The sequence below is a fragment of the Colossoma macropomum genome, unplaced genomic scaffold, assembly GCF_904425465.1.
Source record: "Colossoma macropomum unplaced genomic scaffold, Colossoma_macropomum, whole genome shotgun sequence".
NCBI lineage: Eukaryota > Metazoa > Chordata > Actinopteri > Characiformes > Serrasalmidae > Colossoma > Colossoma macropomum.
Window position 1 is genome coordinate 31,016,532 of NW_023494796.1, and position 25,691 is coordinate 31,042,222.

The 25,691-nt window shown below is 40.2% G+C and overlaps 2 protein-coding genes across 8 annotated transcripts in view; one reads left to right on the forward strand and one right to left on the reverse strand.

Annotated features, from left to right (window-relative positions):
* si:ch211-63p21.2 (FH1/FH2 domain-containing protein 1) overlaps positions 1 to 25,691 on the forward strand; it is a 33,282-nt gene continuing 7,591 nt past the window's right edge. Inside the window, exons 1-8 of one of the 7 annotated variants that reach the window (XM_036583317.1) lie at positions 1 to 405; positions 1,346 to 1,406; positions 5,191 to 5,304; positions 5,971 to 6,156; positions 16,159 to 16,252; positions 23,602 to 23,742; positions 24,636 to 24,818; positions 25,547 to 25,666. In XM_036583317.1, the coding sequence (XP_036439210.1) occupies positions 6,140 to 6,156; positions 16,159 to 16,252; positions 23,602 to 23,742; positions 24,636 to 24,818; positions 25,547 to 25,666 (555 nt within the window). In that variant the 5' untranslated portion in view covers positions 1 to 405; positions 1,346 to 1,406; positions 5,191 to 5,304; positions 5,971 to 6,139. The other 6 variants (XM_036583315.1, XM_036583318.1, XM_036583314.1 and 3 more) reach the window with 6 other exon arrangements.
* si:ch211-63p21.1 lies at positions 6,713 to 15,247 on the reverse strand. Its single transcript, XM_036583320.1, has 7 exons — positions 15,076 to 15,247; positions 12,558 to 12,650; positions 12,309 to 12,392; positions 11,204 to 11,281; positions 10,997 to 11,067; positions 8,911 to 9,082; positions 6,713 to 7,696 (listed from the first exon to the last, which is right to left on the reverse strand). The coding sequence occupies exons 2-7, from the start codon at positions 12,621 to 12,623 to the stop codon at positions 7,478 to 7,480; spliced, it is 690 nt and encodes a 229-aa protein (XP_036439213.1). The 5' UTR covers positions 12,624 to 12,650; positions 15,076 to 15,247; the 3' UTR covers positions 6,713 to 7,477.

The following is a 25,691-nucleotide window of genomic DNA, read 5'->3' on the forward strand; positions in this document are numbered from 1 at the left end:
CAGTCTGTAACTGTAGAACTATAGTGAAACTATATGGTTAGTGGAGCTGATAAAATGGACAGAGTGCAGAAACATAGTTGAAAACTTTTTTAAGGTTATGCTTTTGACTCATCTGTAGCTCCTCATTCTGTAACTTCATCCATTGTGTACTTACTCTTGTGCAGATTTCCACAGTGGATGTGTTAGTATGGAACAATCTACCAAACCTCGAGAAGATGAGCAATCCTTGCTTCACGCAAAACAGATGGTTGCTATGGAAATGTGCTTCGGGAAAGGGAACTGGGAACTCCATCTGGACCAGCACTACTTCTCTTAAATGCTGTTTATGAATCATGTCCATTGGCTGATGGAGGTGTTGTTCAACTTCAACTCCTGAGAGTCCACCTCCTCGTGTGAGAACGTTCGGTAAGCATCCATCTCGTCCACATTTTCTCTCTCTTTTCAGATCACGACTGCTATCCTCTCATGTCGGATAAGTGGCTCTCGTACGTTTGTTCTACAATAAGTAGATCTCTTCATGTCCTGTAAGCCATGAAATACATGGAGACCATCACCAAATACTCTAAACTTCATCCAACCTAACACAGTGGTTCCTAATCTGATCTACAGCTGGTGTAGACTGGAAGTATTTGTTGGTTTACTTAACTGATCACAACAATTGGGCAAACTTTTAAAAATAAAGGTGCCAAATAGGGTTCTTTGCAGTGATGCTGTAGTAGAACCACATTTGGTTCCTTACAGAAGCAAGCGCTATGAAACTTTTTGAAGACTGCAGAACTTTCTTCATAATGTAAATGTTCTATACTAATGAAACGTTTCCCAAGAACTGCATGTCCAAGCCAAGAACCATTGAAAAACTGTATTTATTTATTTTTAAATTCTTAGCCATTTTTTCACTTAATCTAGTTATGTGGGTCGCTGACATGATGTACATTTTTTGTGTCCGAATCTATTATTTTCCCAAAATATAATTTAATAAATACATGCCATATATACCAATTTATTCAACAATACCTCTTTTATGTGAAACCATTTTCAGTGCATCCATATAAAATTTATTTTAGTTTCTGTTTGCCTCCAAAAGTCTAAAAATATCCAACCAGGTTGTCCAACAAGGTATGTTAATTGAGTAAACTATCAAAAAAGGCGATTTCATTATATAAAATTCTACATAAAACAGTTTGACATGATTTTATGTTTGAAAACGTATACTATGTTTGAAAAAATATAAACCATGTTGCAAATTAAGGCAAAAAACTTTCATCTGCAAGTTTTTACTTCCTTAAATGTCGGGTGGCACAACCAAAAAACAAAGGACTTTTATTTTGACATGCTTTTTCGAAAGACGGGCCAGGGTACCGCTTCATAAAGAAGACCCCAAGTGATCTTCATGGTGCAATGCCAAGGTCAGTAGCCCTTTCACAAATTGTTTGGAAAAAAAAAAAAAGTGATATTTGAGTCGTGGTTAGAACTATTCAGTTTACCATGTCAGGTGGTCTGAGCTTTGGAAAAGCATGAAAATATGGAATTATAATAATAATGTTTATTATTTGAAAAAAATGTAGGTATAGACTCATGCTCAAGGACAAAGGTTATTATTAGAGGTGACTAAATGGATGGCTGTTTGATTTGGAATTAGTCTGAAAAGTCAGGTGGCACAACCAGTAAATGTCAAATGGTGCAAAGAGACCAGCACAGTTTAATAACTGATATAAGCAAATAAAAGCTTTAATAACACTCACTATATTTAAGATATAAAATGCATAAAGATACAAAACGCAAATATATATACACATATATAAAAATGCACGTTTTAATAAGACTTTTAAAAAACTGTCATTTTGAAAACTTTGTCATTGACCTGTGCGCAGTGTCCACCTGCTGGCAGATGGTATCAAGCTGGGACAGTGAAGGCTAGCATGTGCTTCCTCTGAGACACATAAAGTCAACACATATTTTCAAACTTCTGTTAGCATAACACTCTTAGAGGACAACGCTAACCGCCGATTCCATTACGTCAGCTAACAGACGCAGGTTTTGGCTAGCATAGCGCTGAGGGATGGGGCAGAGGAAGGGCCATCTTACTCTCCCAGAGAGAGTCAGACCAAGGCCCAATCCCAATTCTTATTTTTACCCCTACACCTTTGCCCTTTGCAACTGAGGTATAAGGGGTTGTGGCTGAAATCTTTCTCGATTTACGAAATAGGACAACCTTCCAAGAACCCGACACATCATTAGTAGCTGTTATTGGCTTTTATTTAAACAGACATGACAAGTTTTGCCAGTCAAACCACACTGACAAGTCTGTGCAACCTAAACAAAGACCTGGTCATGATTTGAGCAGGCTGTGAGAAGTTTCGGTGATTTTTGCAGAAACATTTTGCGCTATTTGGATTTCTCGTGTTTGTTAGCGACATTAGCCTCGCAGCTCTAGCACCAAACCAAGGAAGCAAAATTGGGACACAAACATGTCCTTGTTAATCACCAATATACATCTGTGGTAAGTGTAAAACTGTGTAAACTAGATTTCTCACTGAACCACTTCTTTAAGAGTGTTACTGTAATACAGTTCCAGTCAAAGTTTTTATGAGAACACAACAGAAGCACTCAGACGTGTGCTGTCAAACTAGATTTTTAATTCTATTAAAATCTGGACCCAAAAATTCTTCACAAACATACACCAGACATTCGTTTTAAAGCTTTAAAGGGGAAAGAGGATGGACAGTGAGAGCAAGGTCATGGCCTGGAGTTACAACAGCAGAAAGGACATCATAATAGAATTAAACATAACACTGAATAAGAATCCCTGGGGCTGTTAGACACTGAGGGACTGTCCATGTCAGAGAATAATGTGGGGGAGAAAAATGACAAAAACACTCACAGAAGCTTAAATTACATCTCAACATTCAACATGAACATTCACTGTAAACTTACTGTACTTAAAATACTGTAAAACAGTATTATTACTCGGCTCGGCCACTCAGCACAGACTCAGTGCAGCATCTGAGAACCGTTTGGCCTGCAGAGAGAAGATACACTCTTCAAAACAAAGGCGGCAAAAGGATGACCGAGAACCACTTTTTGGTTCCCAGTGGAGAACCATTTTCCAATAAACTTCCATTGAAGAACCCAAAGTTTCTATACCGATTACAGGCTTTTTTAAGAACCGTCCATTGCTGTGCAAGTTAGAGACCACCTTTCATTTATTTAATGTTAATATAATATCAACATTTGCAAACTTTCCCTTTGGCTTTATTACAGCTCATTCTTTTCACTTTCAATTTTTTGGAAAAATCTGTACGAATATATTTACACACTTTCACAGTTCAGTCTTAGAAGTTGTTTTTGCATTTTCTGTTTTTTGGACTCTCTTTGGACTAGTTTGGGCGCCCCCGGTCAGTTGACCTGCTTTTATTGACTTTCTAATTTAAAATTAGAATGTCATATTTAATTTTTCATCACTGTAGATTCTGTTATTTTCACTCAACAAAACATCTAATTGGACTCGAGGATGTTCAAACTATTGCATTTGAACGAATGCAATTTTTATTATAGTCTTGCAGTCAATTATCAACAGTTTTGATACAATGCAAGTTTTGATGCAGTTAATATGACAAAGTTTTAAGTAGGGAAATTTTACAGAATAACATGAAGCTTAGAACTGCTGTGACATCACAAGCACAAATAACTGGCAGGCTGGCGCACTGTGTTAACAGTTCAAGTCACAAGCCAGAAAAATACAAACTTGTGCTTTAGCCAAAAAAGGCCCATACCTCAATTTATACCTCAATAGACAATTACAATTTAAAACGTAATCGCAATACTGCTCAGAAAAATCGCAATTAGATATTTTGCCTAAATCGCTCAGCACTATATTCTGTATATCCTCAGAAATTTTCTAAAAAGTGAACAACTTGTACTTAATTGCCATTTTGACTGGAAAGGACGGAGGCCTCTGACCTCTGCACAGTACAGTATGCCCACGCCAAGAGCCGTTTTATTTTTAAGAGTGTACCTCCACGAGTTGGACATGCATCAAGAAAAAGAAAGCATAAGATGGAGATGAGAGGTTCCCTCATAAGTACACTCTGGAAAGACTATTGCCTGTACATTGCATAGTTTAATTCATTTACATTTTCACGCTCTGCCCACCACACACATCACATGATGCTTTGGCCGTGCACCGTCTCTCCCATAAACACACACACACACTGTGTATGAGGTATGGGATATGAGTTCTAATATACATGCGAGAATAAAGGGAGTGCTAGAGCAAAGAAAACTCAGATTAACCCTTAGAAGTCACAGCTATTGCCAAACGCAGAAACATGGTGTAATTCCATAATTCTATATCAATTATTACTCACTCAGAGCTCATTTTAACAAGCTGTCGATACTTTCAATCAACACCATGAATGTGCTACTTAGCAAAAACACTATACTTACATTTTTGCCAAGTTTGTCAGTGCTTGACATCAGAACAAATAGAAAAAAGATATAAGTGCAGATTCAAAGCTGTTGAAACAGCTGTAAATTGATTATTATATCGTGTAATTCGCTATGCAAATTAAAATATAATTACATAATTACATCTCAACAGTAAGGGAGGGCGGAGCACAACCACAGAGAGTGTAACAACCCTGTATGTAATTAAACAGATTCAAGGTGAAGCGCTTTTGGCCATCTTGTCTTCCCATATCATATATTTTTATTTTCAATTATGCTATTGAATATTCTATATGAATAAGGAAAGCCAAGATATGTGATTCACTTTATTACATAAAAAAATCTTACCTGTGTTGTTATTATTTATTAATGAAAAAGCACTAAAATGTAACTGAAAAACATCACTGATAAACTATTGTCATAGCAAGTAGCATTAAACAAGGGATCCTGCCCAACCTGGCAACCCAGACCAGGTTGCAACGTTTGCGTGTTGAGCATCTTAGTGGCGGAAAGGAAAGTGTCTTTACAACCTCACTGAGTGTTTACATGCACTCAATAATCCGATCATAATCAGATTTCTGCAGTTACCTGATTATTCAAATTGTCATGTAAAGAGCACACGCTGATTTCTTAGATCGGAGTAAGGTCTAGAGATCTAATTAAAAAAACTGATAAAGAGGCTGGATTTTAGCTCAGTAATCAGATTTCTCAGTGCATGTGAACTCTTACTCTGATTTCTTTCAGATTCCTCAGTCTGGGCATGTGTGAAACAGACAGCGGTACCGGAAATAAGTGAGCAGCGTCACTGGAACCAAACACGAAATGAAGGACTTCAATATTCTTCATCTTCTAGATGATGTATGTTTTTATTTTCAGGTAAAGTGGCTCAATGTCTAAAAAAAAGCCGCAGAATGAAGTTTGAGTTTTACATTATGTTTACGTCACGTCCTTTTCTGTGAGTTTATTGGCTGGTTGTAAAGCAGAAACCTGATTACTGTCTGACTCATGTAGACCTGGAGTTTCCCCATTATCTGATTACTCAAGTGCATGTAAATGCGTTGATCGGATTACTGACAAAATCAGATTTTCTGCAGTTATCTGATTTTTATGTGCACATAAACACACTCACGGTCATAAAAACTAAACATCTTTTTGGTCAACTCTTGTCAGCAAACGAGAGGTACATTTTTAAGCTGTTTATAAAAATGGCTTTGTGCTGAGCATGTGCTAAACTCTGCACCAGGATGGCCAGCTCGCTGACCATAATGCTTTCTCTTATGCGCATAGTTGCTGCTTTTGTACCATGAAAGTAACTGATTATTGAGTCACAGAATTCACACCTATGTTATTTTTATCACTCTCTTAGGAGCTTTTGAAGAAATATACATTTCACAGTCAGAGCCAGCCAACCTAAAATATAGGTTGTGTTACAAAAACACCGAGCCTCCTTAAGTAAACAATGACACAACTTGATGTCCTATTATATAAATTCAGTTTATTTTTTTTGGAACTTCTCATTCACAGAATAAACCTGCACTATATAAGTATGGGGGATTTGGAGACCTCTCTGGTGGAAAGATGTAACTGCATGCAGCATGTGAAAGAACATTGTATGGTGGACCACTTCCCCAAGCAGACGAATCTGATGACTGTGAGCGCAATGAACAATAATTCAATGAGAACTTGGTGAAAGATGTGTCTTCTGAGGATGTGAGTGAACTGTCTACTGTTATCATTGTATCTTCATCAATATAATGTTGATTTTATATCTGAGAGCTAAACATCGAGCCAGACCTTCTTTTTGAGCCTGCACATGTGACGTTAATGCATAAACACGTATGGCATAATCTGAAAAACACCTGTCCCGATGGAGTGGACTGGACCTGTCCACTTTTTAAAAAAATGACTTATTCAGGTGGCAGTGTTTTTCTCCTGACTCTTTTTTACATAGAAAAAAAAATCATACATGGTGCAGCTTTAGTAAAAAACACACTATAGGTATCCTGTAAATAAAATATATTTCAGTTTTACCATGCTGATCTTTTTCTCCCACTTTGTGGTCAAAAATAAATATATATCTTTTTGACACTTTCATATTTTGATGCATATATTTATATATATAACTGCTGTCTGAACAAAACCTCGTATGTCCAAAATGATAACTTTACAGAAGAAGGAAAAAAACCTTCTGTACTTTTAATGTAAGTCAATGGAACCAGAGTTTTTTCAGAGTAATTTTGGGCCCTTTCTTTTGACCCATTCATCATGAAATTTATACACAATGTAAAGGACGACAGGCTTCTTTAAATTATGTTAAAAGCTGAAAAACGGCAAAAATGGAGATACAAGGTTTTCTCCCGAAAGCAGCGATATATTTAGGTTGGAAAGTTTGCCTGGTTCAAACAACATAGGGCCGTTTTGATTGTGTTACATCAATTTGCCAGACTTGTCTCGTGAATGTTACAATTAATTACAATTAACCCTGCCTACGGGGCAAGTTGTGACATCTGCACTCTACTAAGTTCACATTTTCATTTGTAGCAGAGACGTTTAGGTTACCTTTAAGGAAAATTATTGATCTTGCTAAAAGATTTCATCAATTATTTAGCAAAAAACAGTTTTAGGTTGTGCCCCGCTCCCTCCTATAGTGCGAAAGTTATGACTCTCAACTTCTAAGGGTTAAATCATAATTATTTACTAAATGTTACAGTACATACTGGAAGGGAACAGTGAATTACAGCATTCTGTCTGACAATAAAGGACATAATTTATTAGTCTTCTTCAAAAAACCCTAAAGGAAACATACTAAAAATGCAGACGTTTGTAAATTTTTACATAAGAGTTTAAATAACTAATATAACTAATATCCACTAACGTGTATCACTCAAAGACAATGTGGTGACAACTCGGATGACCTGTTAGGCAGAACACTTTAGTTCCAAGATTTTAGTGCAATACCTTCTAATAACACTGAGCACACTTAATACCATACAATAAAAATGATTACGTAACGTGCGGGGTGCAGAGGGTGTCAGGTGTTAGTAAGTGGGAGCAGGAATGAAAAGAACACAATTATGATAGATATGGAGACAGGAAGAAGGATGAGGAGAAAGAACAGAGGGAAAGAGAGGGAGAAAGGCCAAGCTTTCAGCAGCCATCTTCCTCTTTGGGGCTTGTTGTCCGAGGCGGCCGGGGTTTCTAACGCGTTACAGCGACAAATCACCAGCGGCCTTACCTGAGAAACGCTCTCCTGAGGGAGGGAGGAGAAGAGGAAGAGAAAGAAAGAAGAGGAAGAAAATTAGAGCTTGTGCTGTAGGGAAGCCATTATATTCTGCAAAATTGTACTTGTACTATCTATCTGTCTATCTATCTATATGTCTATATATTTCTATATTTTTGCGGATCCAAACCACATTTGGAGGTGGTTTGAAATGCGATTCCAATCGGATTTTTACATATATGTCTCAGTCTTTACACTCTGGCCTCTCAAACTGGATTCCAAAGTGTCTTTTGCGTCACTCGCAACACAACAAACAGCGAGGATGTCAAATCCAGAGTGATAAAAGTGCTGGGATTCAAGAAGAGCACCACAGATTCATGCTTATGCCAGAGAATTCTGAAGAGTTCGGAGGGCGAGATGATGCACCTCCATCTCTCCTGCATCTTCGTTTGAAATCAGCGTCACCTATGTAGCTACGTAGTTACTGATGCTTACGTCATTCATATATATATATATATATATATATATATGTGTGTATGCATATATATGTATACATATATATATATACAAGTCATATATATATATATATATATATCTGTTGGGATGCCCCTGTTAAAAATAGTTGAACATATGCTCCACAAAAAAACACATTTCTGAATATTTTAATGCATAATTTCTGTTTAGTTCCTTAATTTAACATTATTTAACTAAAGTTATGGTACATTTTATATTTCATATTTTAGTTTTTCAATTATGTTAAAAATATGCAACTATGCTTCCAGAGACAGTTTGGAACTCTGTAGTGAGCAAATAAATACAAACTGTGCACCAAAATTATTAGGAAAATGCCATATTTAAGTGTGATCTCTATAGAGAATATGTAAAATTTTCGCTGACCGGGGTTTTCAAACTTTTGCATAAAACTGAATACATACATAACACTTTCTTTTATCGTCCCTTAAGTTCTCAGAAACTAGGTAAGAGTGAGGTACAAACTTCGAACTCCTTTGTAATTATTTTGAGTAATATGATAACCAGACAGTCTGAATTAGATTCTAGTGATTAAGCTAATATAGGGCCAGTTATTTCACTAATAAAGATAAGTCATCTGACAGCAGACACTCAGCGTTAACCCTGATCAAACTGCATTTTAAAACACTGTATAATCGTCTTATCTGGTATCATATTGTGTGAACAGAGCTTTCGACTAAGATTGGGCTAAACTGTGTGTGAGGGTTGAGCACCTCTAATATGGTTCTGTTGTGTGTGCGATGGGGACTCAGCCTCAGGCTCCAGCGGTGGGTCCGGTGGCTCCGCCCTCCGTCATCCTCACTCTCTGTCGTGTCCTGCCGTGCGATTCGCTGGCGCTTTCGTTTGCGAGAGCTGATTCGCTGAAGAGAACCCACCACCTGTAGCCTGGACCAAGAGAACATGTTGTCTGAACTCCGTAAGGATGACATAAACTCTTCTGGGACAAACTCTTGATAATATCAGTTTAGTTATTATAAGATCATGTCACCATTTTCTGACTGATGAAATGACAGTCATGTAACATTATGACTGATTATGACTGATTTATGACTGATTATGACATTATTACTGATATACATGCTTATGTCAGTATGTGACACTACCTAATGCCTACAACACTGGTAAAAAATAATAATAATAACTAGAATAGGAAAGTTTGTGAACAAACTTTAAGTTGGCTTGACGGTTCATTGATACAAGATAAAGCAGTTGTAGAACACTGTGGCTTGTCTATGATGACTTAACTGGGCTTATATAGTAATTCCAGGTGGTTGCTATTGTGTTGCATCCATTGTTATGCTCTATTAGGTGGTTGCTAAGGTGTTTCTACGCTGTTGCTCTGCTATCCCTGGTTGTTGCTAACATGTTGCTAAGGCATAGCTACAGCTGCTAAACTATGGGAATAACTGGGTGAACCAGTTTGCTACACCCTGAGGCTGACCAGTGCTGCATCACTAGTTAGTTAAGAATACCAAAGACAGAAGCTCGCTGTTTTGTGGGTGAATGACGTTCCCTGAATTTGTATTTGAACGTCTGTTTTTCCCCAACAGACAGACTAACATCATAATATTTTCAGGGACCCCCCAGAATTTTGATTATGAGACATTCAGGTAATGTTAATTAGGGTGTCCCGGGCACCTCCAGGACCCCCTGTATTTTGCACCTTGATCCCAGGTGATTGCTAAGGTTTTCCCAGGCCACTGATATTGTTGGTATGCCCAACAACCTCATTTAGGTGTGATGGTCACATGTCCACATACTTTTGGCCATAACATCTGCGTGCACTTTGTAGATTTACTGACTGTAGCTCATCTGTTGCTACATAAATTATCAGCCACCCTCTGCCCCACCAAACCATTGAAAGGGACCACAGGGCTCTGTGCAGGCTACTGGAGTCCCTCCACAATAGACTTGTCTTTGTGGGCCGCGCTTTGTGCACAGGGGCTCATTCATGCTGGAAGAGACTCTGTTTGTTGCAGCACTAACATTTTCTTTCACTGGAACTAAGAGTAACAGAACAGCCCCAGCCCATTATCCCGCCTCCACCAAACTTTACTGTTGGCAGTACGCATTTCTGTTGGAAGCGTTCTCCTGGGATTCGCCAAAGCCAGAGACCTCTATCAGACTGTCAGATAGTGAAGTGTGATTCATCACTCTAGAGAACACCTTTTCACTGCTCCTGAGTCCAGTGGCGGCATGCTTTACACCGCTCCAGTCAACGCTTGGTATTACACATAGTGATCTTAGGCTTGTTTGCAGCGGCGCAGCCATAAGGACCCATTTCATGAAGCTCTTGACGCACAGTTCTTGTGTTGTTGTTGTATTCAGAGGCAGTTTGGGACTCTGAGTGATGCTACAGAGGATAGGCGATTTTTATGCACTATGCGCTTCACCACCCGGCAGCCCCACTCGGTGAGTTTACATGGTCTGCTGCTTCGTCCATTTCACCATAATAGCACTTACAGTTAACCAGGGCAGATCTAGCAGTGCAGAAACTTCACAAACTGACACGTGGCAGAAGTGGCATCCTATGAAAGTGCCATGTTTAAAGTCACTGAGCTCTTCAGTATGACCCATTCTACTGCCAGCGTTTCTCTATGGAGACTGCATGGCTATGTGCTTGATTTTGCACAACCTGTTAGAAGTGGGTGTGGCTGAAAAACCTGAACTCACTGTGAAGTGTCCACACACTTTCGGCCATATAATGTATACATTCGCAAGGTCTAAAAGGTCTGTGTTTCTCCACTGCTCCAAAGAGTGGATATTTCAGAGTAGAGGCCTTCTGCATTAGTCAGTTACCTGCTGTCTGTATCCTCTATGTCTGCATCTGCATCACTCTCTCCTTGAGGATCAGACTGCACACACTCCTCCTGCAACATGAGTCATAGACATGAGCGAACACACACACACACACAGTTTCTCCACTCTCTTTCTATTACCCATACACACACACATCCACATCTACAGAAAAAACGCTCTCTCTCATGAACACACACACCTACCCACCTCAGTACCGTAGCCTTCAGAGTATCTGGCGACTATCGCCCTGTTTTTACCACATTCACTGCACTTTAGGCTGCTCTCCTACAACAGCAAGAGATAAGGGAAGAAAAGGATGTTTCCATTAGAAAGTCATTCATTACAGTCACCCCACTCCCCCAACTTTAGAACTGACAATTATATTTGACAATTCACAGCTGACAACTGTTCTATCAGTAAAGAACTGTTTAAGTGGCCCATATGTGATTTTTTCTGTACAGTCTTATGGAAAAGTTTGAACATCCCTGGTCAAATTACATATTTTACTGATTTGCTGAAGTGAAAATAAGTTAACACATCCTCTTTGGCCTTTGTTTGCAGATTTTAGTGCACAGTTTCTATTTATTTATCTTTCGGTTTATTGGCTGAGTTTTATTTTTTTCCAAATATGCTAAATTCAGCAAATAAGCAGAAACTGTGCATTAAAATATGATCTCTGTAGAGAATGTGTTAAAACTTCTTTTCATTTCATTTTAATTACTTAATTTAAAAATAATTATCGCTAACATCGCTAATAGTTTGCTGATGTCTCAGTAACTAGCTAGCTAAATTTCCCGTTCCACCTTAAATGCTGCAGCAGTTACATTCTGCACCATTTAAGGTGGAACGGGAAAATCAGAAGCTGGTGAATATCTGACTTCAGCTTCATATCACTGAAGAATTAGCGGTGGGTGATAATAAATAATTGCCCCCTCTTTGAAGGCATATGACCCCCTAAATGTAACTAAAGCCCAGCAGTGAGGAGCTGAACTTTACCCTCCTCTGCTGTCACTGCAGACTGGCAGGGTCGCCTACAGAGCAGCGCTAGTAGCTGTTAATGACGTGATGCTCTTTTTATTTGAGGGTCCCGTTTCATAGGGAAGATTTCAACCACTACCCTGTAACTCAGTTCCAAAAGGCAAGGAAACACTCGAAAACAAGGAGTAGAGGTAAAAATAAGAAATGGGTTTGGGGCTAAAATGTTAGTACCTTCTACTCACCCTAGGTTACTAGTTATGTGTTGTAGTTGATGTATTAGTTACTGTTTAGTTTGTGGCTGTAGACAGTGTGTTGGTAAGCAGAGACCCCTCACCGTTTGAGGATGCTGTTTGCAGTAGGGTCCCTTCTCACACAGACAAACTCCGTCCACCTTCCTGCACTCGGCGCCCCTTTCGTCCTGCAGAGAACGACACAGAAAAGCTGATTTCTTAATACGTGTATGTAATTGTAATTAAATATGTGCATTTCCAGTACTGGCGAATAAGCACACGCACTCTTTCTGCTGCTCTCTCGCTCTCACTCTTGCTCGCATGCCCACACACACCCACACACACCTCTGTACCTCACAGTCATTGTCTGAGTTTTCAGAGAACGGGCTGTGTGAGTCTCTCCGCCGCACCACCTTCATCTCTGCCTTCCTCACTCCAGCACAGACCTGTCGGGGTTCAGTCAGGCAGAAGGGTTACTCTTTCAGAACTGTGGTGCCTAAAGCTTCTCAAAGCCTGTCATGACTGGGTCCAATTATATAAAGGCTGGGTCATAGGGAAAAGCTGTAGACCCAGTGTTATCAGTCTGGAGGAGGAGGAAGCCCCTTAGTTTAGTAAAACTACAGAAATTTCTACAGGATTTCTATATTTATCTAAAAAAAAACAGTGAATTCATAACCATCTCAAGTAATAACTTTCTATGGGAGCTTTTAGAGGAGGATGTCTGGTTCCTATCACCACCACTGTCAATTCAGTCAATTCTGATTCGGTAAGTTTATCTAGAACAAAGCATTTCACACCAAACCACTCTGAATGACTCTGTTAACCAAGACGTTATCATGATAAGTGATGCACCACAATGGCTAAAAGCAGTGTCCAATTTTAACTACAATCTTATAAAGAATATGCTTCAAGGGTTCTTTAGCAAAGAAAATGGTTCTATATAGAACCATGAACGCTTAAAGAACCCTTTGCATGATTAAAAGATTCTTAGCATCGCAAAAGTGTTCTTCAGATTGATGGAGAAGATGCTGTAGATGGTTTTCTATACAGTAGAACCTTTCTGAAATTGGTTCTATATAGCACCCGAAAGGGTTCTTCTATTGTTCTCAATGTCAAGCTTATAACAACAGAAGAACCCTTTTAGGTGCTATTTAGAACCCTTTTTAAGATGTTTCTATATAGAACCATTTATAGCACATTGTCCATTAATCTGAAGAACCATTTCATGATGCAAAGAACCCTTTAATCATGCAAAGGGTTCTCTGAGTGTTCATGGTTCTATATTGAACCATTGTTTTTTACTAACGAACCCTTGAAGCACCATCTTTTTGGTTGACTTAGGCCGTTCCTCGTTCATTTTCACAGGACCACTTTCAACTGCATGTAAATGAGCTCTGTTCTGACTGGCTTCCCTGGATGTCTGGTTTAGCTCCGCCCATTCGTGTTGAAGCTATAAGGGGTGTTTCAGCCTAAAAGGGCAGAGCTAAACTGCTGTAGGCTGAAAAGGCAGGTAAACACATTTGCCGTAACGTTTGTTTGGTGTGAAACGCTCCATTCTAGAGAAACTTACCGAGTCAGAATTGTTCACAGTGGTGGTGACAGGAACCAAACGTCCACCTCTAAAAGCTCCCTCACAGAAAGTTACTACATGAAATGGTTATGAATTCACTGCCTGATGTCCGTGATGCTGTTTTACAACAGTTTTGTGATGTTTTGGCCTAAAATGTACAAATTATGTTAGTCTATTCATGGTGGAGGGGTACGTGAAGGGTGTTCTAAGGCAAAATAGCCCCCAAAGAAAACTTATTTTTCAGATTTACCACTATTTTACCATCATCAACATCACATATAAACACTCAGAAGACACTTGTAGGTTCACTGGTGGTTCTGGATAGTAAATAAAATGCCTATAGTTGTGTTGTATTCATGGTGACCCCTGGTTCCTATCACCACCACTGTAAAGGAATGTCTACGTTTCTCTGCACTCCTAAAAAAAGGGTTCTTCAAGGGGTCTTTAGTAGAGACAATGGTTCTATATAGAACCACAAACTCTCAAAGAACCATATGCATACTTTACATGGCTCTTTGCATGGTGGAGCGGTCCTTCAGATTGATGTATGATTGTACATGGTTCTATTTAGCACCAAAATGGCTCTTCTATTGTTACAAGCTCGACATTGTAAACAACAGCAGAACCCTTTTTGGTGCTATACAGAACAGTTTTCAAAAAGGTTCTACACAGACATTCTCCATCAATCTGAAGAACCATTTAACCTAGCAGAGAACGCTTAAAGCATGAAAATGCCTCTGTATAGAACTCATGGTTCTGTCTTCACTAAAAAACCCTTGAAGAACCATTTTTTAAATAACTGTACAAACGAATCATTTCATATCAAGGCACTCTCAATGACTTTCTTTACCACTGAATAATTGAGAAATGTTGAAAAAATTCCCCCTTTCCAAAAAAGTTCCCCTTTAACTCTTTGGTCGACCCTCTGAAGTCAGAGAGGTGGTCTGTGAAACGAAGGTATCTGCAGTGAAACAGATGGTGGTCCCCTGATTTCAACTCCTGATCTGAACAGCTAACGGTACTCATTACGCAATAGGCTGTCTGTCACCGAGGACTACTTTTCTAATGCTGACTGTATTCCCATCAAACACACACGAGTCCGCTAACTTAACAGATTTAACGTCAGAAACAGAACACTTAGCCTGTCTAACTACCCAGTTACATAATTAAACTGCAAAATAAACCACGTCGTGAACTGTAAAGGCGAATAAATTCCTCGTCGTTCACTTCAGCACCGCGGCTCTGTCTGTTTACCCGAATTTAACCGTTAGCTCAGCTCATTCGCTCGAGCCTCAGCTTACCGTTAGTTTGACGACGCCATCACTTCGCTGTTATGCCGCGAAAAAAAAATAATAATACTTTCACTCCGAGTGTCGGTGGAGTCGGTTTCGAGCCGATGCATAAATAAATAAATAAATAAATACATTTAAAAAAAAATCACGACGGATTTTCAGCGCTCGGATTGAAAACGGAAGCTCGCGGTAGTCAGAGGCACTTGGGTATTGTAGTCCTTTGTCGTCCACTGTAGTCCTCTGTAGTGCTTCACAGCAGCGGACCGAATGAACCGAACAGGGAGCGGGCGCGTGCACGCGTGTGGGCGGGGATAAAATAACGGACGTTTCGAGGAGCCAATCAGCGTCGCGGAAAGTGCCATTTTTTTTTTTTGAAGGACGACGAAAGTACAGCGGTTTTTATGCATTTTAACGGCGTTGATTTTCAGTTATTACATTTAAAAAATAAAAATGATGAGTGAGAATATTTTTAATGATATTTTTATATGTTATGGATACGTTTTTTTATGCTTATAATCCGGACCTCAGTGAGTGGAGAGCTCCCAAATAAAGTACGTAGCTAGTGATTTTCACTTTAGCTTTTAGTGCAGTCCGTTAAACAAATAGCTCCGAGTTAAAGGGGAACTCCACTAATTTCTCAAAAATTTTACATAATTAAATGGTTGAGATGAAAACAAAGTCATTCAGAGTGGTTTGGTGTGAAATGCTCCGTTCTAGAGAAACTTGCCGAGTCTGAATTGTTCACAGTGGTGGTGATAGGAACCAGACGTCTGAAGAGTTTAATGCCTCTGAAAGCTCCGTCACCCAAGGTTATTACATAAAATGATTAGATATATGCTGCCTGATGTCTAACGCATTGTCCTGTGATAGTTTTGTGATAAAGTTTTGTCTTAAAATGTGTTTTAATCCATTTATTCTAGCGCATTCATCACGTAGGGGTACACAATGGGCGTTGTTAGGCCAAAAAGCCCCCAAAGACAACTTATTTTTTCAGATTTATGACTATTTTACCATCATTATTACTCATAAAGGCACACGTAGGCTCACTTGTGGTTTTGGATAGTTAATAAAATGTCTATATTTGTGCTGTAGATATCATGGACCCTGGTTCCTCTATATGGCACATCATGACATTTTCTCCAATGGAGGGGCATCCAATAGGAAACCTCCCCACATTATCACAGAGGTAGGGACAGCCTTTACAGCACTGCATCACATTTTATCCACTGGAGGGAGCACTTGAATGTATAGGGCACTTCATAATGGCTTATTTATTGCATGAAGGGGCACCTTAGAGGGCACTCAATCATTGTTGCCCATGTGAAAGGCAGCCTATAGGGCACTTTGTCTCATTTTTGCCACTCCAGATGCCGCTTTAGCGACACTTTTTTACCCATGGGGCCTGCCCCCACCTTAAGCCCACCAGTGCTTACGTATGATGGAGATATTTTGTTTTGTTTGTCCACTAACCGCATGCTTGGTGGAATCAGACTGATACCAGATCATGACCACACCCGTAGTGATCATGCCAGGCCAGTGAAAACAAATGCTGAGTGATAAGCACCCTCACGGTAATTACTCATGGGAGTTAACTTTGGCTCAGGCTACTGACCGAGCTACGGACCAAGCCACTTTACCTGATGTCCCCCATTTGGTGTTTAGCCATCTCTGCATAGGACAATGAACTAAAACCTGAATTTCCTTCAGCATCATTATAAGATTTATTGTTGAATACGTTAAAGTGAATCTCTGGGCAAAATGACAAATTTAGCCATCGTTACATCTCTTGTAAACATGCTTCCTCCCCGCCCTACAGCGGGGCCGCAGTAGTATTCACATCTTTAAGGACTCAGAAAGCCCCCTTCCGATGATGCATCTTGAAAGTGGAAGTCAATTTTAAGCAACAAGTGGATACTTGGGGGCTGTTGTAATGCAACATCACTAATACTCGTAGTATGGCAGATGCATTTATTAGCCTCTAGATCAGTGGGTAGCAGACAGGATTAGTTGAGCGCTGTAGGGATTCCCAATAACAGTTGCGTAATGCATGCTGGGTATTGTAGTCAGAGCACACTGTTGGCCGAAAACACGGAAATGATACAAAAATGTTAATTCTCTTGAACTGGTGAGGCTGAGGGATGCTGTGCTGCTCTAGAGAACACTAAGTAACATAACAGGTTTAGGCCAGATGCCCCTTTAAATGTCCTCACAGGATCGTTTTTACCTACATATCAACATTGACTATGTTTACATACAAAGACTACAACCAGTGTGATTGAATACATTATGGATTAAGACTGAGGTGTTTATCTGCTCACTCTACTCAACAATCTGATGGAAAATCTCTGTTTACATGCTCACTACAAGTAATCCAATCTAGAATTATGCGCAGAACCACATAGTGTAGGCGTTACCATGGCAACCAGCATCACGTGAGTCCAGTCAGAGTGAGATGAGCAGTAGTGAGCAGTGCTTGTGTTTTTAATTGCTTTAAAATGATGTCAGACTCAGGAAAACGTCCTTCACATGTCCTTATTAAAGAAGGCCGAGAGGAAGACGCCGTGTTCTGAGACACATAAGCTGGACGTCCGTCCCACCGCCGCCTTTTAAAGATCAGAGCATAAACTTCGTCTCCTCTGCAGACCAGTTTCTGCTCCGCCATGTTGAACGGTATAAACTTTCACTATGACGTGACGAACATGATCAGAACGGACTTAAACTCTCCGATAGGGAATGTAATCAGATACAGGCATTTACACGGATATTATTCGTCTATTTAACAGATTATTTACAGGATTACTCACCTCGATCAGTCGGATAGAAACTGTATTCCGAATGGCCTCAATCGGACTGGATTATTCTGACTGAGGTGCTTACATGGACGCATTCTATTCTGATTGAGCTATTAGTCTGATTATTAATGGATTATTAGGCTGCATGTATTAGGCTGTTGTGTTTGATGCTGAGCTACTTGATATTTCAGGATATATATATATATATATATATATATCGAGGGGTGTACATACAGCTGCCTCCTTCCAACAGGAAGCTGAAGTCTGATTCGTCTCACACAAGCTGTTAAAAGAAGAGAGTGACATAGAGGCATGTTTTACAGATCCTAATCAGAGCTGTCTTTAATGTCTGGCTCTACCAGACACGGGACTCCCCACCTCCCGGAGCCACCAGCTAATTAAGCATCATCATACATAATTATGGCCAGGGCAGATCCAAATGAGCGATTCCTATCACCCCTCCTGGGTTTACAAGAAAATTACAGCATCTCTGAGCGCAGCCACGTTAGAAAAGCCTGCTTTGCAACTTTAGAGATCAGCTACGTAGTAGAAGGTGCAGTGAGCCGCTCACATGGGAAACGCAATGGACAGAAGACATTTCAAAAGATGCCAGCCAATACGTGTTATACTGCTACCATGTTACTTTGCAGTGCTGTGCAAAGGTCAGAGGCCACCCTTCATTCATTTAGTATTATTTATAGTAAAAAAAAACAGCTGTTAAGTACATTCTGAGGGGATATTTCTGAGGGATAATATAAAATAAATGAAATTAAATAAAATAATCCACTTCTAAGAATAAGACAAAGGAAAATATGTGGAAAAATCAAGAGTTTACAAAACTGCCACCAACTTCTAAGACTGAACTTTGGATGATATGTGGCTGCAGATTTCTTTGAAGGTGAACTGAAGGTGAGTCTCCTGAAAAGAGTGGAAGTTGTAATAAAGGCAAAGAGTGGACACATTAAGTACTCAAAAATATAATATCATATTTAGTTGTTGAGGATTCCGGGTAGTTCTCTGTTAAATGTATGCACTGAAAAATGAATAACTTGTACTAAATAGCTGTTTTACAGGAAATTAAATAAAGAAATGTTCGTCTTTGAGTTTTATACAATACATATGTTCATATATATTCGGGCCTTAAGTGCATTTTTTCCCTTAAGCAACATTTGCAGACCACAGACCTATTGAGCTTGGCCATATGGTTTGGCTCCTCTTTGAAACTGCAATGAACCATGTAAAGCTAATAGTGCACAACAGACAGGCCTTCTTTTAAGACCCCTACGTCAGATGGTCCACGCTGATGTATGGATGTCATTATAGGGTGAATTAGTAAATTGCACAGTGTTGCACTTAATTTCAATGCAACAGCATGAAGGAGAACAGACTGCAGTATCTGTATAGCCAGACGTGAAAAGGCTTTTCTGAAGCAGCTAAACTTCACGCAGCTCCTTGACCATGAGATGGAAACAGCGTTTTAGTTTAGTAGACAACCTTGGAAAGCGTTAAAGAGCCCACATTGTGCAGTATTACTTGCGTTTTCTTCCCTGAGGTGCTCTTGTGATGTTTTAGTGGGCTTTGAAATAAATCATAAATTATTTTTACATGACAGTTCTCCAACCTCTGTTTGCCGCTTAGAATTAAACAGGCTGTTTTTGTGATTGCGCCTTTGCAAAACTGATTCCATGGGCAATTAAAAAAAATCCACTAAGTACAAGTTATATAGATGAAAGCACATCAATTACACATCTACATATAGCTATTTTTGTTTTTAATTATTATTACACACACATTATCTAAGCCGCTTATTCTTCTGGGTCACGGGGGTGATAGAGCCTATCCCAGCGCTCATTGGAGGGAAGGCAAGAAACACTCTGGACAGTTCACCCATCTAGTGTACAGGGCAGACAGACAGACATATACACTCACACACACCTAGCAGCAATTTAGGGTCTCCAATTGGCCTGACTGCACGTCGTTGGACCAGGGGAGGAAACACACGTGCAACACACAGACCGGACTCTGGTTGCCCGGCCGGGGAATCGAACCCAGACCCTTCTTGCTGTGAGATGACAGCACTACCCACTGTGCCGCACGTTATTATTATTTTTTATATTTCTTATTTAGTATGTCCACACTTTACTTGTGTCACAGATTCCATTCATTTCAAGAGACTTGCCATTTTGTTCTCAAAGATATTTTGATATTCCTCCACACCTCCAAAGTTCAGAAGCTGGTTGATCATTTTCTGAAGTAATCAAACACATTCAGTGATGTTGAGGTCTGGACTCTGGGGTGGTCAGTCCATCGTTCAGCTTCTTTGTTTGATGTGTCCGTCTCCTTTTCTCAGTGAGGTTCTTTTTGACCAGCTACACATCCTTTCAGACCCATAGCGCTGAGTCGTCTTCTCACAGTGGAAGGATGGACAGAAACACCTGTGGATGTTTTCAGATCTGAAGCAGCTTGATTTTCTCCTCTCTCTCAAAGATGAAAGCTTTAAGTGCTGTTTATCTGATGGGGGCAGTTTTGGGGTCAACCAGGTCTTCCAGGTGGTTGTTAGGGGGCTCATTTTCTTTTTTAAGATGTCCAGTTTTGGAATACAGTCATATGAACATGCCTGGTCAAATTCATTGCTTTTTACATCCTCTCAAAGAGCAAACGTTAATAAGACAATTTTTTTGTACATTTTATTGCACAATATCTATTTATTTGCTGAATTTAACATGGATCAAAATGTAAAATGTACACTTTTGCACAGGCTACATTTTATGTTTGTATTAAATTCAGCAAATAATGGTAATGGTAGATTGAATTGTGCAGAAATATGTTCTCCATAGACCACATGCATCAGGCTCCAGTCCTTGCAGGCCAAAGCACTGAGGATTTTGGCACACTGCCCCTTTAAACACACCTGATTCAGCTCATCGGCTAACTAACAAGGCCTTCATGAACTGAATTCAGAATGTTTAACTGATCTCTACAGCACTTTGGCCTGGAAGGTCCCCAGTTTGACGTGCATGCTGTAGAGGATGTGTTATTTCCACTTAGAAAGTCAACAAAGCTGGAATTTGACCAGGGGCGCACCCACATTTGCATATGACTTTATTATCATTTGACCTTCTCCTTCATTCAGCAAATGGATTGTCTTATATCTTATCTCCTCAGAAACATCTGAAAAATTAATATCTTGCATTTTGCTGGAAATTAAATATATGGACAAAGTTAGTAAACAAATAAATAAATGGATAAACAAAAAAATAGGTTAATAAAACAATTTGTGCTGGTGTTGGAGGGTTGCATATGTGTCAAAAACATTTATTATTAACTGTAATCAAAAGTGCATTACTGGAATGATCAGATAAACACTGAGTTCCCGTCTCGTGTGTTGCATCATTTAAAGAATGAGATTTCCATGTTATTCAACAGACAGGAACAAAGAGAAAGAGGGCATCGTGAATTGGGTTAGAGAGAGAGAGAGAGAGAGTGGGCTGTTGGGTGGGTGGAGGTCAACAGAATAAGATAGAGGAGTTGTGTACACTCAAGCAGCAATATAAACAGGAGATGTTGGGGTGATAAGGAAATTAAGGAAAAGGGTGCAACTCAAATAAACATGGACTTATACATAAACATACAGTTGGTCAGACTGCTCAAACGGTCAGTCACATACTGTAGAGGGGTAGACAGAGTGTCCCCTCTCACTCTCTCTCTCGCTCTCTCTCACACACGTACTGGGGAGCTGTGGAAGATGTTCAGAGCCAAGGAACAGCCTGGAGAACGTTTAAGAAGATGATGACCAAGCCACAGCTTTCATAGGAGCTTCTTGCTACTAAAACCAGCCTGGACTGTAGATTGACGTCAAAGCTTCAGCTAGATGAACCCATTGTTCCTTGGACCATCCAACTTGGATCTAGGTTCTTGCAGGGATATACTGTATTTCTGGGATGAACTGACTTTAAACTGGGTATGCAGAAGAAGGACACCACTCATCATTTCTGAAGGTAATATACAGTTGCACTAAGCTTAGGATTTGAAGGTTCTAGTGGACTGGAACTTCTTGAGATGAGAGATGAGGAACCTCAGATTGTCTGGTCCTGACACTCTTTAAAACTTCACTGTGAATGTGGAGAGACCAAAACTTCCGATCTCATGTCTCTGGCTTTGGAATGTTTCAAATGTAACTGTGGGCTGAATCTGCACTGAAGCTTTTTCCATAATCGATATTTGCTATATTTCTGTTTCGTACTCGATTAATCTTGCCAAGAAGAACCAATGAAAGAAACGGAATGCTCCCTTCTTGAACAGCCCTGGACTTCTTCCATAAAGCGCGCCCACTGTCTGCGGATCAACGCTCTAGATTTCTCCGACCTGTGGGACGAAGAAGATCTAGACCAGGACCTTGCTGATGATGACTCTTCCCATAGCGAGTCATCACCCGTTCAAAACCCAGGACACAGTTTGATACCTCCAACACCTCCACCAGCCCCACCTTTGGCTCCTCCTCTTCTGTCTGGTACCAGTCCGGTACCTCTGGAGTCAGGCCGGCGGACTCTGAGGCTCCACTGGAGGGAGCTGTTGAGTTTGCAGCCCCTGCCCAGAGTCAGCCGCTTTGGGCCGCAGTCTATTTGGGCTGGTTTGGAACCGGTGCGTCTAGACACCAACAGGCTGGAGTACTTGTTTAAGACCAAGAGTAACAGCAGCAAAGTCCTCTCTAGTCTGACGAGTGGAAAACAGGTGAGAGTGATCATTGTTTTGTCATACGGTTAAGCCAAAATTAGAGTTTAATATGTTATGTGTCATATTCTATCATTTTATATCGTTTTTATCTTTCCATTTTCCCACCACCCAGCATGCATTATGCAAACACATCAGGCAATCACTGGGAATCCCTGTGGTGTCAACCTGTCCTGACTGCTAGACTAGCTACTGATCTGAGTTTTTTACCTTTCAGCGAGTGTAAAAAAAAGCCAAACTGAGGAAAGGTATAGCCGGCTACCTTGCTAGCTGTAGCTTTTATTTTAGTGTCTTCATGTGACATCATTTGTGTTGTTTAAATAACCCATTTTCTCCATTGTAATAATGATTTGAAGACAGTCACTACAATTATATGGCTGTAATAAGATATTTGGCTTCCTTGCAGTAACGTTAGCTATTTGGCTTCCTTATTATTCACCAACTGACGAAAAAAAGAATGTTTTAAAACAGTCCACTCCAAGAAATCCACCCCAGGAGCAGTTGTAGTTTTTCAGAAGTTCCTCCCACCTTCAAGATACATCACCAGAAGGGGGTTTTCCTAAACTTTAAACCGGAAAATCTAGCTGTAGAGGCTAGAATGGCACTGTAGGATGCGAGTAAGCATGTTTACAGTGGATATAGTGGAGCCAGCTTCCTCATACTGTTAAAGCAGGGGATCCCAAGCCTGTCCGGAGTAACCAATGCAAACTAACCAGCTAAGTAACCAGCTCTTCTTGAGTCGAAGTGAATATGTTAGAAATGGGAAAACCCTGAAATGCACGAGACGGGGTTGGGAACCACTGTCATGAAGCAATATGTCAATATGTAAAATGGAATGAAAGCGAATGGATACCATTTAGCAATGTCTCATTTGCTCAATGCTAATTAGCTTACTAGTTTACATTCAGTATTAGCAGCGGATAGAAGTGCAGCCACTTTTACTAGGTTGTCACATACTATGACTCATAGTTTATAGAGTATAGGTTAAAATCCCACTTTCTATCTGCAACAGAAGCAGCCATGTGTGTCTGTCCTGGGTGTGAAGCGCAGTAACATCATCACCATAGCCCTGAGCAGTCTGCCCCCTCCCCACCTGCTCCCACCGGCCATCTACAGCATGGACTCCAGTGTTCTGGACAGGGAGGATGTACAGGTAGGCCCCTAATGCATCATCATCTCAATTATCTCAAAGTTTTCAGTCTAGTCTGCAGGGCCCTCCAGGTGGTCTGAATTTGCTATATCCCTATGTGTTGGGAGCTGGAGGGTTCACATACTTGGAGAGCTGATTTGAGGTTATTTTCTTGGTAATTACATATTAGCAACATCCAAACCAGATGTTGAACAATGAATCCCCTTTTTCTGAAAGCAGTATTCCTCAGTCCAGTCCTCAGGGCCCATTAGATGGTAAAATGTAAGGGTCCAGTCTCATCTGCAAAGATCCACTATTAAAAATAAAGATGCCATAGAAGAACCAATTTTGGTTCCCTAAAAACACAGGTTCCCAATCCTGGAGGACCCCCTGACCTGCACAGTTTAGTGTTTTGTTTCAAACATGATTCCTTAAGGAGCTCAAACTGGTTACTCTAGAGCTTGGGTCACCAGTCACCAGTTTTCATTTCAACCAAGCAGGAGCACCTTAAACTACAGTTTAAAGATTGAGACCAACTGAAAAAATAGGTGGAATCAGGTGGGCTCCTGCTTTGTTGGGAAGAAAACCTGTAGCTACACCAGCCCATAAGACTGGACACCCCAGCTTTAAACACACCATAAATTCAGTTTTCTTAATTCAAGAAGGCTGCCGTTAACAGGAATGCTGTAATTATCGCTCACATATTGGTTCAAGCTTCATACTCAAAAAGTTGTCAGGTAGACTCTGGAGAACATGGACTAAACTGTTTCTAAAGTAATTTAACCTCCAGAATGACCTGTTCACATATGCAGCAATGCGGTATCAGTGAATTAATGCAGTCTGGAGGCTGTGATGTGTGTGTAAGGTTTACTGTCTCTGAAGACTGACAGCTGTAATCTTGATTGAATCTCATGTAGAGGCTTCAGTCGCTGGTCCCCTCTGAGGAGGAGCTGAATTTGATTAAGCAGGCCAAGGCCCAGGCTTCCCCCTGTCTTCTGGCTCCTGCTGAGCACTGCCTCCACATTCTGGGCAACATCAAACACCTGAGCTCCAGGCTTCAGCTCTGGGCCTTTGCGCTGGACTACGATGCATTGGAGAGGGTGAGGAGATTGATGAGTGGAAAATAATATTTAAAAAAATCTGATTTACACAATTTTACCATGATCCCAAATGTAGTCGATTAGCCAAGACGTGTTTGGTGTCTGAGGTTTGCTTCTTTAGTTAAGCGCTGAAGCCACAAGGCTAATGTAGCTAAGCTTATCCCTTCACCAGTTCACATTGTGCTAACTAACATATGATATACTGTTATCATCAAAAAACAGTAGTATCTGCCATCTTGAAGAATTCTATGTGAGATTACTTAGCACTTTTTGAGACATGTGATGATTTATGCATGCGGTTTGCACGATGCTAACTGGGGCGCTTCCTCGCTTGTTAGCCGCACTAGCCTAAAGCTCCAGCACAGAACTCAGCAAACGTCTCAACGCTGATCAAGCACATTTGGGGTGAAATGAAAATTTCGTACATTTTTGTGAACTGTCAACTTCAACATTGTGTATCACTAATATGGAACCCAGTTGCCTCATAACTAAATTTTGAAGTTTTGCTGCATTGATATACTGAAACATACGAGTATGCTGTTAAAAAGTAGTACATTTCGTATAAAATAGAGCTTTACAGTGCAAAGCTTATGAATCTGAAAGTGCATTAAGGCTGACTTAACAGTTTTCCTGCTTTGATCCGCTTTTCTCTGATGTTTTTTCTCACTGGCAGTGTTTGTTGTCATGCTACTTGCTTTCATGCTTTGCTTGGCTGTTTGGATAAACAGGAAATTGCGGAGCCTCTCTTTCATCTGAAGCTTGCAATGGAGCAGCTAGCAGCCAATCAGACGTTCCGATGCATACTGGCAACAGTACTCGCCATCGGCAACTTTCTAAATGGTTGCAAGGTAAATTCCCTTTATATACCGATCA